Source organism: Suillus paluster (genome assembly GCF_016628075.1).
Source record: "Suillus paluster strain FC165 chromosome Unknown EDB91scaffold_14, whole genome shotgun sequence".
NCBI classification, from domain to species: domain Eukaryota; kingdom Fungi; phylum Basidiomycota; class Agaricomycetes; order Boletales; family Suillaceae; genus Suillus; species Suillus paluster.
This window is the reverse complement of record NW_024537574.1, coordinates 223077-240110: the sequence shown is the minus strand read 5'-3', so window position 1 is coordinate 240110 and position 17034 is coordinate 223077. Positions and strand designations below refer to the sequence as shown.

Here is a 17034-nt window from a genome sequence, read left to right as displayed (position 1 = left end):
GGGCCGCTGAAGTCAGGCAAGACCTCAGTAGTATATTCCAGCTCACAGGTAGGTCTTGGCTATGTATCTCGTGCACTGGGTTCCATATAGCCAAATTACCAGATCTCTGTGATATGACTGACGCTTTCATAGTCCAAGATATTCATCATCGACATGGTGACTGTCCAGAACGTGGATGCGACTGCTGCAACTAGCATCGAATCGTTCTTGATGGGTCGACGCCAAACACCGCGACTACAGTATTCCATCGCACTTTGAGTGAACATCTAAATTAGTGACTTACTCAATGCACATGCTGAGCATCATGAACGGTTGCGAGACATCTTTGGGACATACATAACAAAGTTTGCTTGTGCGTGTGGGCTCCACATCACGAACACTTACTCCCTCCGAGATCACTCTGCCATTATTGGACGTGTACTTGACACGGCCACGAAAGAGAAGAGAAAGTTGTGTGTGGTATTGTAACAACTCCAGGGCATGTATTTCAAGCCCGCCGAAGTCTAGATATGTTTTCGTTCGAGGAATGCTTTAGTTTTGATATCAGAACCTGATTTTGCATTACTATGGTGCTCAACTATTAAGGACGAGGCTAGGCAGTGTAATTCTTATCGTCGATGGGCATCATAATAATGAATGTTTAAACAGAAGCCCTTGTGTAATGATATCACGTTTTGGCGCGATTCGCGTGTAGTCTTTGCCCTACCGCTGCGCTAGAAAAAATGCCTCGAAAGGCTGTGCGAGACGAAAGACCACTTGTAATGCTCTCGAGTAAGACTCCGAGTCTGGGTGAACACTCTGATTCTGAGTTCACGGTGCTGCGCGAGGATCTGAGAAGCGCATTCCTGCTTGATGGTTGGATCGTCAAGGTACGAATGCCAATGATCGGCTTTCAACCGAGGGATTATCATATGGAAACGGCTTGCCGAGGTACCCTTCGTAAGATGCACGGTGATGCCACGGCTGATGACGCGATGGACGTGATATGTATCGCTGGTGATGGAGGGAGGGACCAGTGAGAAATGCGGGCTCGTTTAATGGCAGGACTACCAGATATAATGCTGAAATCTCAATGCCGAAACTCCCGAAAACGAGGCTTAGGCGCTTGATCTGCACAGCCCGCTCATGCTGTGAAGCAAACACGGAGATAAAGCAAGGAAGACGCACCTGTGGAGGACTTAAACAGCGACCACTCTCTCGACTCAACTCTGCGTCGAACAAGACTTTAACGACATTGCAGTTTCCATCGAGGACCCGTGCATAATCAAGTACCTTCGAGTAAGTGATAGGATTCGTTTGCTGGATAAGAGCTGAAATTGTGCTGTGCTCATTAGGTGAAGTCCTCGAGCCAAAACCATGTCTTTAACCGCCCCTGCAAAGCAAGAGAGATCATTGGCGAAGCCTCACAAAACGATGCAAGGACACACCGACAATGTCAGTGGCGTCGTACGCCTGCCCGATCAACGGCGGATCGTCACCTGTTCATGGGATGGCTCACTTAGAGTGTGGGATTTGGAAAGTGGAATGCAGGTCGGGGAACCCTGGAAGGATGAAGGAAGTGGAAGAGTGCTCCTCATGGCACTATCACCAGACGGCAAGACAATAGCATGCGGGACCCAGAGAGACGATGGCCGAGTCATGACAATGGGATTAATATGGTGGGATACCAAAATGGGGAAGGTTATCAAAAAATGGACGGGGCACACAGATAATCCAAACTGTGTGAGGTGTATCTGCTGGAGTCCAGACGGAGGGCGAGTCGTGATCGGAGGCTCGGATAACTTGAGTTTCAGAGTATGGGATGTCAAGAGCGGCAAGATCATCCTGGCACCAATCGATTCAGAGGAAGGCCGGAATCACGACACGGACGCGATTAGCTACTCGCCCGATGGTACAACGATTGCGACGGGCGTGGTCGACCATCTGGAAATCTCGCCCGATGGTACAATTATTGCGACAGGCCCGGCCGAACGACTGAACATCTGGGACCCCAACACAGGCAAACTACTCAAAACAATCGAGGGACACACTATGTCCCTGGCATATTCATCGGATGGAAAGACCACCTGGGTGGCACCATTAATATTACTAATTAGTAATAGTACTGCGTACCTGTACGTGTTACTAATTCGTAAGGAATATATATCTACCATGCTACCAGCAATAATACCAGCACTCAGGCCTCACTTAGGTGATTTCTACTGCCCTAGTCGCCTGCTATAACGGGAAGACTCTATCGGGTAAGTCCGAGCTTCTCGTCACTGCCCGGCAAATGCCTTACTGCCTAAAATAGCCTTTGATGCTGTCAATTCCCACTGCTACGCTTATTGTAAGCTTCTGCTCATCGTCTACCATGATGAGCTCATTCCTTTCCTTCTCCTACCCTTATTTTTCATCCGTTTTTAGGTGAAGCTCACGCAGTGCATAGCCACTGGCCTGCTGAACGTTCTCACCATGCCTCTCACGCTTTTGGACCCACGGTCATCGTGCTGCTCAGCCCCAACAGTGAGCTCACTTGCCAGCCTCTCCAGCCCTTGTTTGCTGTCCGATCTTTGGCGGGCCTTTTGTATCATGCGGGCAATAGCCTTTTGAGTACATCCACTGTCTCTGCCACGTTGTTGGACCCATCATTGACGTGCTGCTCAGCCCCAACAGTGAGCTGCTTCCCTACCCTCTGCTGCCCTCGTTTATCATCCGTTTCACCGCGTTGTTGGACCCATCATTGATGCACTGCTCAGCCCCAACAGTGAGCTGCTTCCCTACCCTCTGCCGCTCTCGTTTCTCATCCGTTTCACCATGTTGTTGGACCTGTCATTGATGTGCTGCTCAGCCCCAACAGTGAGCTCCTTCTCTACCCTCTGCCGCCCTCGTTTCTAATCTGTTTTTGACGTGTCTTTTGCATTCGAGTAGTATATATGTAAAGCAATACAACACAAGTGCTATTTACTCAGCCCCACCTAATATGCCGCTTGAACCCCCCTACTCCATATCAACTGAACCTTCAAGACTGTTCGTGTTGCTTCCATCCTGTTCGTTGTGGTTGTCTTCCTCGCCGTCTTCGAGGTTGCTGTCACTGATTATTTGAGCGCTCTTAGCGCTGTCAGCTTTATGTCGTCGTGCGGCTTTACGGGGTTTGTAAACTTGTTCGCCACTCGCTTGGTGCTTGCAGTTGTTGCTGATGCGTTCTGATACCTCGTCATCATTCAATGTAACCCAGGAGCATGTGCCTGTGACCAGCGCATCTAGCAATTTGATTAGGTGTTCTCGGCGACCAATTTTCCCAGGGTTGCAGACACTCTTCTCGTAAGTCCACCCGTCGATTGCAATTGCGTAGACTTCGACAATCCTCTTCTCATAGTTGTTGTAATTCATTGGGATCTTCTTTGAAGCCAACTTGTTCTTCTGCAAAATATTGTCTGCACAACATGTCAGCCCATATTGCAGTACAACACCTCAGTAAGATCACACCTAAGCCATCTTGAATATTTTGTCTGCACAAACTGACGAGTTTCGACAATGGAAGCCGCTGTGTCGTGGACATCGACGACTCTGTGCCTGTAATGCACACCTCATCAGCACGTGACCTCTGAAACATCTGAAATTGTTCCCGCACCGAAATTCCCAACAACCCACGACTCAAACTTGAGTGCCAGAAGTTTCGGTTCAAAATGCAGCACATCCTTAATGAAGGACTTAGCCTTGGCGGTAAGGAATAGTTTAGCTTCATGGTAATGCTCTAAATCCCCTCGAACAGCAATATAAAAACCTTCCATTGAGGTACGCGCATTGATGGCAGTCCACTATGTGACAATGAGCTAAGGGATTCCATGGTAAGTGGTTGACAGACCTCTTTTTCCATGGTGTTAAAGGTCGAGTTGACATCTTTCAGAAGAGCTTTTGGATTTGATCGCACAATGTTTACCCGCATTGTGCACAGGTCATCAATACCAAGCCGTAATTTTTTTTTCTCCGGTTCTGACAAACGTCTGTAAGTCCGTTGAAGTTCAGTGTGATGTGCAGAAATGAACGCCGGGAGCCTATAATGTTGCCCAGGTCCACAAGCTACAAAATTTAAGTATTCGATGAATACTTTGTGAACTGCAGTACGTACTCTCATTGGCTTCATTGAGCTTCCCCCTCACAAAAGCATTCCAGGCGCTTGCTTTTCGACGTTGTCGAGTCAATCGGCTGCCATTCAATTCAGCACGGGTCCATTTTAAAGACCTGTCAATGGAGGTGGGTACATCAGATCACCTTCGTCTCATTAAATATATAGACTTACCTCCCGTGGTCTTGAGCTATAGAACGTGCTTCCTCCTGGTATGAATCCCGTGCTGTGTTTATGGCATCCGTAAGCTTTGTATATTTTTGACGACATTCTGCTTTCTGCTCAGTGGTGAGCTTTGCGCGCGCACATTTCTGAGCGGAGAGCATGGGGATAGAAAAAAACGCTAACGGGGGGACTGGGGACCAATATTTAAGCAATTAAATATTTTAGCTGAAGTGGTGGTTTTCTGACGAGGACTACTTACCACACGGCGATCACACTCAGGCTAGAACGTTAACTTTAAAAAAAAATGTTCATGTTAATTTGTTGAAATGCAATGATTTCAGCTCATTCTACTGAGTCCCACTGCCCTTGGAGTTCCTGATAAAATGTGCTAGGGTCATAATCTACATCAATCTACTGAGTCCCACTGCCCTCGGAGTTTCTGATGCTAGACTCGTATGCAGGAGGTGGACTATTGGTTAGACTTGAAGGGTGTGGAATTATTATGACATGGGTATGAGGTTGGTCACAAGCCCGACAACTCAGGGTCACTGGAGGCTGAGCATTAGACCCATGAGGCGCTAGCAACAGTCTGTCTTCGGCTTCCTGCAAACATGCTATATAAGTTTGTGTGTCCAATCATCATTATTGTAAGGTCCAAACAAGATTCCTCACCTTGGGTGACAACGACGAATCAGTGTCAGTGTCAGACTCTACCAGAACTATTGGAGACCTCGTTGTTACTGATGGTAGTGGTGTTGGCCGAATATGCAAAGGAGGGGGCACCATCGGAATGTTAGGTGTTGATGTAGACACCTCTGAGTCAGATGCTACGTCAAAATGAACATGCCGGGACTGACGGCCTGCCTGCATAGTTTGGTGGTGGGGTGTGGAATATTGTTGGTTACCAGTTCGTCAAGATAAACCAAGTGCTTCGGGTGGATTGAGAGGGTTGCGCTATTGAGAGAGCTGAGAGGGTTGGCGATGGGGTCGCGATGCACGACGAGTTTGGTTGGGAGTTGTAGTAGGTGCAGACTGTGTCCGGTTGGGAGTTGTATGTGCAGACTGTGTCTGGTTGATGGTAGGTACTGAGCGAGGGGCCTGCTGGCTTGTGCTCAAGTGCAATGGACGTGCGGGTAGATCGAACGCTACTGACGCCCGGCTGCCCTGCTGAAACATGTTGTTATCCTCTAAAACACCATGTCAACGCCAGAGCTGTAAAGCCATATGAAAAATAAAACTTACCAACAATCCAGCCACCTCCTGCGTTAGAGGACGAGACTTTACTAGGTGCGTTCTTCCAGTCCGTGTTGAATGATTTCTTGCATGCGGGGACTACAATCTGCTCTGCGAAGATATCCTTGATGAGATTGACAGCATTGTTGATTTGATCATCTGTGAGCTTGCAGGAATCACCCTCACTTAGATTCTTCGACCTTGTTAAGTTCAGAGCGATAATGGGGGGTCGGCGAAATGTTCCTGTGTTGCGCTGCCAGCGAGCCAGCCAGATGTGTGCTTCGATGTTGAGGGTGAACGTCAACTAGATAGTGCCAGGGTTAAAATTGAAGAAATGAGTTTGAAAATCAAACAATCATATTCGCAAAACTTACAGCATCAGTTCCATCGCGTGCAAGATCCAGCCAATGAAGACTTGATAGCGCAGAGGCACTCATCAGAGTGAGGTTCCTTGAACAATTGAGAACTTGAATGTCGAAGGCGTCCATCATGATTTGAAGAGTAAGTTGTATGAGTCTAAGTTAATTAAAAGTCACGCGAGGAAAGGGAAAGTGTTAGTATGAGTTTGGTGTGTCACTGAGTTTGCACTGAGTACTGAGTACTGATCAGTGATAAAGTTGAACATTGAACTTCTGTATTATGTTGGCCACTGCACACCGGTGCTATAATTGTTGGCTACACGCCATACATGTAAACCTGAACCACTAACAATAGTCCTACCTGTCTTGCTGACACTAGTAACACATTCACGTTTATCGCGGCTTGAGTACTGTCTCGCTGACACTAGTAACGCATTCATGTTCATCGTGGCTTGAGTACAATGAACTCTCAGATTGGACTAACACTTTCACTTGTATCATTGCTTGAGTACAATAGAATTGTCCACAGTATACTAAATCATACAGGCTTGCAAATGGTCAGCTTCGTCACAAAGCGCATCATCTTCATCAACCTCAATACTCCTAGTACCCCTTAAATCTTCCATCATCTCATTTGCGTCCCCACCTCTATCATTGACAATACCTCTTGTCTCCACACCCCTTGATCCAGAGTAACCAGGGAGCTCAGAAATAGCATGAATTCTTCTCCGATGCACGTCATTCACTCGTCTGCGCTCCTCATACATGCAAGAGATCTCGTGCGAGAGTGTTGGATCTGATTTGACCAATGATTCGATTGTTGCTTTGAAGTGGGCATCTTCGTGATCTACCCAAGCAGATAGTCGCGCGACTTCAACATTGAGACGTCGAACTTCTTCATGAGCACGTTGAATCTTGAAGAAATTGTTCGCAACCTCGCAATTTCCTTTGGACGCCCACGGCTTCTCAAGTATACGATGACGCGAATGCTTGAGCAGGTCAAACTTGCCTAGCCAAGCATATGATGCAATTTCACTGAATTCTAAGACTTCTCGCAGCGGCATTTGAACAATGGCAAGCTGATTGTATTTTTCAAGGGCTGTTCGGATGGCTGCTGACCGGCGACTGATAGCGTTTGAGATGTGTTGACAGAGTTTGTAACCTTCATGTCTTTGTTAGAATAGTGTCAAGTAAATGGAAATTACACACCTGTGCCGGCGATGTTCGCTTTGGCCAACTCAAAGAGCCTCTGGATGACGAGGCCCTGCAACTGCTCAATGGAACGAATAAATCGCCGGTTGGTAAGATATGCTAAACCCTCCTGATATTTAGCGTCCTGTGGTTGCCATCTTGCCGTAATTCCCATGTGGTGCTCGATGTCGTCAACGACGTTCATTTCAAGAACCAATTTGCGATGAGCTGCATGGCATTCAGCTTCTCGAGCCCTCGCAAAGACCTGTTGGTTTTTTTGGAGATCATGGGAAGGGGTGAAATCTGCAGGAGTGTAAGTCAGAAATTGTGCCATCATAACGCTACCATATGCAGCTCTGAAATAACACAGGTGTCAGTGCAATTTGAAATTTGACCGATGCGACTTACTCTGCTCTGGTGAGTGATTGTAATGCGTCCACATAAGTCATAGTGTCAATGTCCTCCTCCATTTCCTCCATCAGGCTCTCCAGAAATTCTAGCTCTTCCATATTCCAGCGCTCAAAGTCTCCATCCGAAATCTTCAGTGCTAACTTTAATTCCTCAACTGCAGGGCTTAGGTCATCAATGATCGCGAGGGCTTGCTGGTAGTTGTTATACAAGAATGTACCTAGAATTGAGTCAAACACTAATTCATGAATGCCAACGACTTAATAAAAACCATACTTAGCTCCAGGTACCTATCGGAATCCCATTGCTGAAAATGAAGGTCGATGAACTGAAGCCAGTGAAAGTAAGATGTGTGTCGGATAACAGGAGCTACAGCATTTGATCCGGAGAATATGCGCTCGCACATTTCAAGGTCTTCAAGACCGAGTCCATGTTGATATAGAGGATGGAATTGAAGTTGACACCGGCGGTTGTGTGCGTGTCCATGAAACAAATTGACAATGAAGCGATGATGGTTGGAGTGTGCCTTGGCGGAGATAGAGCCGGCATCAACAGTCTTCTGATAGGAACATCCAATGTCATATCCCGTTACTCCATCCAGACCATAAACATCGAGAACTTTATTTGTTGTCGCGAGAGCATATTTGGCACTATAAAGTTAAATCAGAATATGAAAGAGGGCTAGAACTTCGAAGACTCACAGTTCCCCACTTCGCCGCATCTCAGCCAAGGTCTGGATCATGCCATGTCGACAAGCACTTATGAAAATACCTGTTTGCTCAAAAACTTTGACAGTGTTGTCAGAAATCGTGTTCGTGGTCTTCCAATTGTCGGTGCAAGCAGACTCTGAAACACCAGCTGGAGTGGTGCCTCCCGCTGTGTCAGTAATGGCTGTGCCACGTGTTCCTGGCCGCAGTCGCACATCATCCTTGAATGTGTCGACTTCGTCAGGAGAAATCAAATAGGATGTTTCGAAGACACGGTCGTCAGCGTGTCCAGAGCCATCAACCCGTTTCAATGAGCTATTGCCGTCCATACTGTCCATCCTCGCAGGGATCAATGTTGGCTCATTCTCTTGCTGTAGCATGGTTCAGTTTTTGTCCATCGTGTAATAATAAATGTACCTTGTAATCACATGCAGGGCACAAGTGAAGCATGCGCCAATGAGGACCATCACATTTCAATGCAATGTTGACTAATTCTTGAATGTGCCGTAAAATGTCGAGATATGCATCAAAAGCAATTGCGAATTGATCCCGCAGCGCTTGAAAATATGAGCGCTAGAATGTAATATTAGAAATACACTTAGGTATACATTACAAAAAATGTACATTGTGAAGGGCACATAATACTTTGACCATGGCCTGTACACTGAAGGATGGTTTGCGCCGGCGGATCTGATGATATAATTCGAGGCATTGGAGGGACACAGCGATGTTAGGCTGAATGGGAGAACAGCCAAGGAGTCCGACGTTGATGAGTGACACATTGGCCAGCTCATCAGCAGCTTGCGGGACTGACATCAAAGGTGTGGACACTGCAATTTATAAGTCTAGCACTATAATCATACATGTTAAATCATACCTAGAATATCAACTGTGCTGACATCGAACTTGAACATTCCAGCTTCAACATTGGGTATGGGTATGGCTTCGCAATGCTTCCAGTGCAAGTAGCCTGCGACGAGGGCTGGCATTTGCGATGTCCATGCACTGTGACATTGCCGGTTACGCTGAAGTTGACTGCATGGTGGCCGGCGGCAGCGATGTCTACCTTGAAAACTGCACTAACCATTACATATTAAAACCCCCCCAAAAAAAGGAAATTTACCAATATATGACATGAGCTCGTGCAGCATCAACTGCTGAGCCCTCATATCCACCATTGCCTTCTGATGCTCTCTCGTCTTCCTCCTCCTGTGGCCCATCCTCCTCGTCTACGTAGTCTTCTTCTTGATCCATATTAAAGTCCATGTCAGCGTAGTCCGGGTACTGGGTGTCAGCACTTGCATTGTTCACAGTGCCCGCCTCAAGCGCTGCCTCAGCAAGGAGCTGTCTTGCAGTAGCATTGTCAGCTGTTTATCGGTCAGGGAAATAATAAAATGGTAAAAGAGTAGAAGAAACCTACCTAGCTGACTCTAGACCTGCTCCCTCTCAAACGCAATGCGATCAGCTCGCAACTTTGTAAGGTTGAAGTGCAGAGTCTTGAGATTACCACTGGATTGCACGACGGCCTCCTTGACTTTGCTGACAGTAGAGAGTTTAGAACGCTTGCGACCCATGTTGAAGCTTGAGCGTGGGAGCAAGTATACCAGTGATGGCGCTGATAAGCAAACAAAAAACCTGGAGGGTCCAAAAGCGTGAGAGGTGTGGTGAGAACGTTCAGCAGGCAGGTGGCTATGCACTGCGCAAGCTTCGCCTAAAAACGAATGAAAAATAAGGGTAGGAGAAGGAAAGGAATGAGCTCATTGTGGTGGACGATGAGCAGAAGCTTACAATAAGCGTAGCAGTGGGAATTGACAGCATCAAAGGCTATTTTAGGCAGTAAGGCATTTGCCGGGCAGTGACGAGAAGCTCGGACTTACCCGATAGAGTCTTCCCGTTATAGCAGGCGACTAGGGCAGTAGAAATCACCTAAGTGAGGCCTGAGTGCTGGTATTATTGCTGGTAGCATGGTAGATATATATTCCTTACGAATTAGTAACACGTACAGGTACGCAGTACTATTACTAATTAGTAATATTAATGGTGCCACCCAGGTGGGAAAGACCCTGTTCGCCGGGTCATACGGATCAATCAGGAAATTCGACACCGCCACTTGGACAGAAACTGCTGTTCTTGACTCACCTGGAATAGAGTTCGACATCATTTCACTATCTCCAAATGAGCGCATCCTCGCAAGTTTGGATGTGTTCGAGGATACAGTGCAACTATGGAACCTAGAAACTAATCAACCCATCGGACTACCCATTCACTCTGAATATGCAGCATGGCATGCGACCTTTTCTGCAGATGGAAAGTTCCTCGCTACCGTCGGCGGCCCAAGCCACGGCGTATACATATGGGATGTTTCTACCATCATCAAAGAGGCTGGCCTAGACCACCTTTTGTCGGACAATGTAAGCTTGGGTTTATTTCATTCTCAATAACGAATGTGTCTAATCATCCTTTCAGGTCAACACCATTAAGAAGCCGTTTAACGTGGGTGTATTCTATGCATTTCTCGACCTTTTGAGTATCTATATCCTAGGCTGATGCTACACGACCACAGGCCCCGCAAAGACCAGTTCCGCGAATAGAAGGTGCTCGTCGACTACCCCCCCAGGGTTCTTTGATGATGTACGTGGTCTCCATCTATATTTTAAAAGTTCTCTTTACCAATATTTTATCAGTCCTCTACCTCGCGCGGGCGACGCACCACAGCGCACCCTCAACGCCCCTTTCTCGATCATTTGCCTTCCTTCTGGCGCCGCCGCTCCAATCCACGCGGAGAACCTGAGCGCGATATCCGGTTGCGAAACATACCAGTGGTCGACGTCCCGTGCACAGCGGGCAAGCCTGTACGTTTTTTTTTCCTTCTCGGTTCTTCTACACCATTGATCCATTTTCATGCAGAGAAACTATCACGCGAGAGGAAAGAAAACTGCCAGCTCCTCTAGACCACCCAAGCCATCTACCTCGCAACATGTCGGAGCCACCCAGAACCAACCATCATCCTCGCAGCCACAACCTACTGCAGCCATGCCATCCACGACTGTCACCGCAGGCGCACCAGGTACAACTCTACATCCTCATCTTATGGTGAGCGGATGGCGCGCTCGTTTCATAGCCTGGGTTTGCTGCATGTCTATCCAGAACACAGATGGTCAACATTAGGGAAGCATCCTCGGTGCTTCATCGTCATTTTCTGTTACCTCCTCTAGTAGTTTTCCTGGCTCTTCTGCACTCCATCACTGTACTGTATTTCCTCGTGGTTCCGCTGTCGCTTTAACTTGTTTATTGCCCTAGGTAGATGCTGCATACTTATGTTGCACTAAGTACGTGCGCTAAATGTGCCCTATGTTATGATTTTTCGGTCGTGGTCACACCAGGCTCATACAGGGGTGTACCCGTTTTGGACACTCATAATCCTCTTTTTGACACGGCAACGGATTGAAATTGACGATGAACGCCTTGCAAGCTTCTGAGTTGGCCTCACTCTTGTTTTTCAACAATATGTCGTGGTTGCTGCAGGCTGGCCCATCGGCAACTCCTCGGTCCTGGGACTTCAACTTTCAGAGTTCGCTGCATTGCAGTTCCATATGTACGTCGTCTGTGGTATTGGCTCGATTGCGTAGGAAATCCAATAGCAGGCCATGTAGGTTTCTTCCATCCTCTAGCTCCGTTTTCTCAACTCGAACTCCTTCTCTTGTACCAATATTTTTGCCATATGCCAGGACTGCGTTTACTGAGAAATATAGGGCAGAGTGGTTGCACTCAGAAGGGGGCGTTCGATGCTACGGCTGACGACGTGATGAACGTCTCAGAGATTATTTTTTTCTCGCTGGTGATGGAGAGGCGCCAGTGAAGAAACACAGGAACGCGGACTCATTTGATAGCAAGACCACGTACCAGATGCAATGCTGAGATGTCGATGCCGAAATTCCAGAAAACGGGGCTTGGGCGCTTGATCTGCACAGTTCGTGCTGAAGCGAACGCAGGATAAAGTGAGGAAGACGCACCTGTAGATGACTCAATCGGCGACCACTCTCTTGACTCAACTCTGCGTAGGACAAAGCTTTTTATCATGTCAGTGTTTTCATCCTTGATGCCTACTGCTACGCTGTTCAATACTGCTGAACCTGAAAGGCCGCAACTAGAAATCAAACATTATTTTGACACTGTCTAGAATGCCTCTAGGCTCATCCAGAATTTGAAGAGATGTGGCAGCATTGATCTACTTTTGTTCTGCATTCGCGCCGAAAGACTCACTACTACGGTTAGGAGCAGTTACCGGCTCTTTCATGACTTCTTCTGCGAGAAGAAGGTTTCCATTGTTCTCGCAATCGATCACGGACATCGAAGAAGAATAAATCATGAAGGATTTGTGGACGAGAAACTGTGGGACCTTCCGTCGAAACAATATCCATGTCTGGTCATGCGTGCGTCACTGCCGTTAATTAAACAGAGACTCCAAGATCCGCGCCTTCATGAAGAAACGTGCGTAACGATCTGAAACCTTGTTGAGCAACACCCTGCTAACAGTCAGAAACAAGCATGAACCGGAGGGGGGATCTATTTGCGTCATTGACGCGTAAGTTGAAGGAACTACTTGTAAGTTGTAGGGAATTTGCATTCGAGAAGGAATGATCTTGTCCTTCGTCTCACGATTCACGAAGCGTTGCGGTATGTCTCGAGAAGCCGCAAAACGGTTGGCTGATATTGTGATTAAGCGACACGCAGTGGATGCTACTTGACTTCCCGTTTATGTTCACTCTACTGTGGGTAGTAGGCCCTAGGAATTTTATTAGGTGAACTCAACGCCAGATTCCGTGAACATTATAGGAGGAAGTAGGATACTATGTCAAGAAAGCCTAACCGCTTGATTGTAGACGAAAATGACAGCACCCGCCAAGAATGCTCGAATGCTCGACACAGTTTCAATTGCTGTCGAATCACTCAACCTCAGTGCTGCGATCGCATGTTCCAGTGGTGCATCAGCCAGTATCACCATCTCATGCCATTCTCTCCGTGGCCCGTCCTCTCTTTCACCAAGCTAGGCCCACTGCACTGTCTCCTCGTTCGTCCTGTGCGTTACTGCCACAGCCTGCATCAGACTCCTGCACCGAACAGATCTCGCGTCCGCGTCAAAAAAAGACGCAACCCATCAAATGAATTGCATGATTATATCGTGATTTCGAGTCTTATTTTTCGACGTTGCACTCAGCTATGATATCTCAAGCGTCTTGGCATTCATCTTGTTATGAACAGAGGTCACGTCTTTCACTTGTGCAATGATATCACGATCACGATATGATGCGATTCTCATATCCTGCTTGCTCTGCCGCTGCGCTAGCAAAAATGCCCCGAAAGGCTGTCCAAGGCGAACAACAAACTGTTAACACTCTCGGGTGAGACTCCTAGTCCGAATTAAATGAACACACCCTGAGCTCATGGTGCTGCGCTCATACCTGATTCGCGAGGAGAATGGATGCTCGAGGATCCGAGTAGTGCGTTCCTGCTTGATGGTTTGATCATCAAGGTATGAATTGCCAATGATTGGCTTTCAACTGAGAGATGTAAAGATATGGGAACGGCTTTCCGAGACATCCTTTGTAAGACGCACGGTGATATCACGGCTGATGACGCGATGGACGTGATATGTCTCGCTGGTGATGGAGAGAGGGACCCGTGAGGAATGCGGGCTCGACTACCAGATGGGATGCTGAGATGTTGATGTCGAAACTCCAGAAAACGAGACTTGGGCGCTTGATCTGCACAGCCCATTCTCAAGCTGTGAAGCGATCACGAGGATGAAGCAAGGAAGACGCATCTATAGAGGATTTAAACAGCGATCACTCTCTTGACTCGACTCTGCGTCAAACAAAACGTTCACTCCACTGCAGTTTTCATCGAGCACTCATTCGTTCTGTGTATAATCAAGTACTTCTGAGTAAGTGATGGGATTCGTTTGCTGGATAAGCGCTGAAATTGTGCCGCGCGCATTAGGTGAAGTCCTCGAGCCAAAACCATGTCTTCAACAGCCCCTGCAAAGCAAGAGAGATCATTGGCGAAGCCTCACAAAACGATGCAAGGACACACTGACTGTGTTTGTGATGTCCTAGGCCTGCCCGATAAACGGCGGATCGTCACCTGTTCATGGGATGGCTCACTTAGAGTGTGGGATTTGGAAAGTGGAATGCAGGTCGGGGAACCCTGGAAGGATGGAGGAAGTGGAGGAGTGCTCCGCATGGCACTATCACCAGACGGCAAGACAATAGCATGCGGGACCTGGAGTGACGATGGCCCAGTCAGGACAATGGGATTAATATGGTGGGATGCCAAAACGGCCAAGGTTATCAAAAAATGGACGGGGCACACAGATACTAGAAACTGTGTGAAGTGTATCTGCTGGAGTCCAGATGGAGGGCGAGTCGTGATCGGAGGCTGGGACAACTTGAGTTTCAGAGTATGGGATGTCAAGAGCGGCAAGATCATCCTGGCACCAATCGATTCAGAGAAAGGCCGGAATCACCACACGAACGCGATTAGCTACTCGCCCGATGGTACAATGATTGCGACGGGCGCGGCCGAACGACTGAAAATCTGGGACGCCAACACAGGGAAACTACTCAAAACAATCGAGGGACGCACTGAGTGCCTGGCATGGACATCGGATGGAAAGACACTGTTCGCTGGGTCATACTGATCAATCAGGAAATTCAACACCGCCACTTGGACAGAAACCGCTGTTCTTGACTCACCTGGATGGATCCACACCATTTCACTATCTCCGAATGAGCGCATCCTCGCAGGCGTATCAAATTGGATCGAGAAGACAGTGCAACTATGGAACCTAGAAACCAATCAACCCATTGGACTACCCATTCACCTTGAATACATAGTGCGCTGTGTGGCCTTTTCTGCAGATGCAAAGTTCCTCGCCACTGGCTGCGACGACAACCATGTATACATATGGGATGTTTCTGCCATCATCAAAGAGGCTGGCCTAGACCACCTTTTGTCGGACAATGTAAGCTTGGGTTTGTTTCATTCTCAATAATGAATGTGTCTAATCATTCTTTCAGGTCAACAGTATCACGAAGCCATTTAATGTGGGTGTATGCTATGCATTTCTTGACCTTTTGCGTGATTTTGAGTATCTATATCCCAGGCTGATGCTACACGACCACGGGCCCCGCAAAGACTAGCTCCGAACATCAAAGGTGCTCGTCGACTACCCCCAGGGTTTTTCGATGATGTACGTGGTCTCCATATCTAATGTTTCTTTTTACCAATATTTTATCAGTCCTCTACCTCGCACAGGCGACGCACCACAGCACAGCCTCAACGCACTCTTCTCGATCACTTACCTTCCTTCTGGCGCCGCCGCCCCAATCTACGCAGAGAAATTGAGCATGACATCCGGTTGCGAAACCTACCAGTGGTCGACGTCCCATGCGCACCGGGAAAGCCTGTACGTTTTTTCCTTCTTGGTTCTTCTCCAACATTGACTTGTTTTCATGCAGAGAAACTATCATGCGAGAGGGAAGAGCTTTTCTCGACCACCCAATCCACCATACATCGGAACACCTCAAAGTCCACCATCGTTGTCGCAGTCACAACCTACTGCAGATATGACATCCACGACTGGCACCGCGGGCGCAGCGGGTACAACTTTGCCTCCTCATCTCACCATCACAGTTACTGGATGGCGCGCTCATCTGATGTCCTGGGTTTGTTGCAAGCCTATTCAACACACAGATGGGCAACATTAGGGAAGCAACATGTCATCTTCGGTTCTTTATTGTTATTTTCTGTTTTATCTCGTCTAGTAGTTTTCCATCACTCTCTTGCACTCCATCACTGTACTGTATTCCTTGTGGTTCCGCTATCCCTTGAAGAATCTTGTTTATTGTCCTATGCAAACTCCTGTCGCCTGCAGCAAGTTCCATCGGACATGATCACGCTGATTTCATTGTGTTACAGTGCAAAGTACATGCACTAGGACCATTGGCGCGCCATCCATCACCAAGTCGATTGTCAACTGTGCTCAAATCTCCCTGCCTCGCAGGCACACGAGATCGAGCGATGAGAACTGACCAGGCTGTGTCCTCAAAATCAGCTGTTATTTATTGTGTTGTCATTCGGCTTCTCTACTTGAGCTCGGTGGTGGCTTGGAGGTCGCATTGCAGACTCTACTGACATCCTTCTTGCAGTAGCTTCAGCACAACTTGGCCAGATAGAAGTTTCGATGCGATGAGGGAGTTACTGAATAGCGGGTGACTTTTGTGAGGAGGGTATATTTGGTCTGTTTATCCGTGCTCTTTCGAGAACAACACACTTACGAGGTCGCATAGGAGATCGGCTGTGAGTATTACTGTGCGCTGCATGTTCCCGTCTCCGTCTGCGAGGGAAGTCCAGAGGGGGACTAAAGATGAGTTAGTATCGGCACAATTGGCAAAGGGAGGACAAAACTCACATTGAATGTCATTGCCTGCCCCGTCGATAACGTACCTGGACAATATCTTTGAACACTTCGACAATCGCATGGAGCACCACGAGTCTTTTGCTCAGCTGCGCACATAATTCCCGAGAAAGTGAAAAAGATGGTGCCGGAGAGGGGGTGTGAATAACGAGGGATGTATAAGCAGCGTCCGACTGCGTGATTTCCTCCGCCTATTTGAGTTCCACGGTGATGTGCACTTGAGAATATTCGCGGGAGAGTGGGTTGACGTCGCGGGCTGTAATGGCGTTCCAACGGGGAAGCGTGTCGTCGGCTGGCTTAACGTCTTACGTATTTCCATCTCGTTAAGCCAAGTACTGCCTCCTTGGTATGAAGAGCAGCCCCGAATTGTGTCCATGCACCGGC

At 47.8% G+C, this 17034-nt stretch overlaps 5 protein-coding genes across 5 annotated transcripts; 2 read left to right on the top strand and 3 right to left on the bottom strand.

The window, feature by feature from the left end:
• The first annotated feature begins 2160 nt into the window (after positions 1–2160).
• On the top strand, positions 2161–2657 carry EDB91DRAFT_1120689 (uncharacterized protein). Its single transcript, XM_041318205.1, has 3 exons — positions 2161–2240; positions 2294–2329; positions 2407–2657. Exons 2-3 carry the CDS (start codon positions 2300–2302, stop codon positions 2590–2592), a joined length of 216 nt encoding a protein of 71 aa, XP_041179356.1. The 5' UTR covers positions 2161–2240; positions 2294–2299; the 3' UTR covers positions 2593–2657.
• A 160-nt stretch (positions 2658–2817) lies between these two features.
• On the bottom strand, positions 2818–4434 carry EDB91DRAFT_1269742 (uncharacterized protein; the record flags this gene model as incomplete). The annotated part of the gene is made up of 6 exons (XM_041324555.1): positions 2818–3416; positions 3506–3555; positions 3634–3800; positions 3848–4062; positions 4112–4224; positions 4283–4434. The coding sequence occupies 6 exons, from the start codon at positions 4432–4434 to the stop codon at positions 2980–2982; spliced, it is 1134 nt and encodes a 377-aa protein (XP_041179355.1). The 3' UTR covers positions 2818–2979.
• Positions 4435–6398: 1964 nt separating this feature from the next.
• On the bottom strand, positions 6399–9229 carry EDB91DRAFT_1049934 (uncharacterized protein; the record flags this gene model as incomplete). The annotated part of the gene is made up of 8 exons (XM_041313500.1): positions 6399–7027; positions 7075–7397; positions 7465–7684; positions 7741–8114; positions 8166–8542; positions 8589–8744; positions 8796–8980; positions 9049–9229. Coding segments are annotated over 8 exons (2445 nt in total), but the record flags the coding sequence as incomplete, so codon positions are not given.
• Positions 9230–9446: 217 nt separating this feature from the next.
• EDB91DRAFT_1120688 (uncharacterized protein) lies at positions 9447–10128 on the bottom strand. The gene is made up of 4 exons (XM_041318204.1): positions 10049–10128; positions 9960–9995; positions 9592–9882; positions 9447–9538 (listed from the first exon to the last, which is right to left on the bottom strand). Exons 2-3 carry the CDS (start codon positions 9987–9989, stop codon positions 9592–9594), a joined length of 321 nt encoding a protein of 106 aa, XP_041179353.1. The 5' UTR covers positions 9990–9995; positions 10049–10128; the 3' UTR covers positions 9447–9538.
• Positions 10129–12354: 2226 nt separating this feature from the next.
• On the top strand, positions 12355–12516 carry EDB91DRAFT_1022151 (uncharacterized protein; the record flags this gene model as incomplete). Its single annotated transcript, XM_041312582.1, has 1 exon — positions 12355–12516. A coding segment is annotated over one exon (162 nt), but the record flags the coding sequence as incomplete, so codon positions are not given.
• Positions 12517–17034: the final 4518 nt, after the last annotated feature.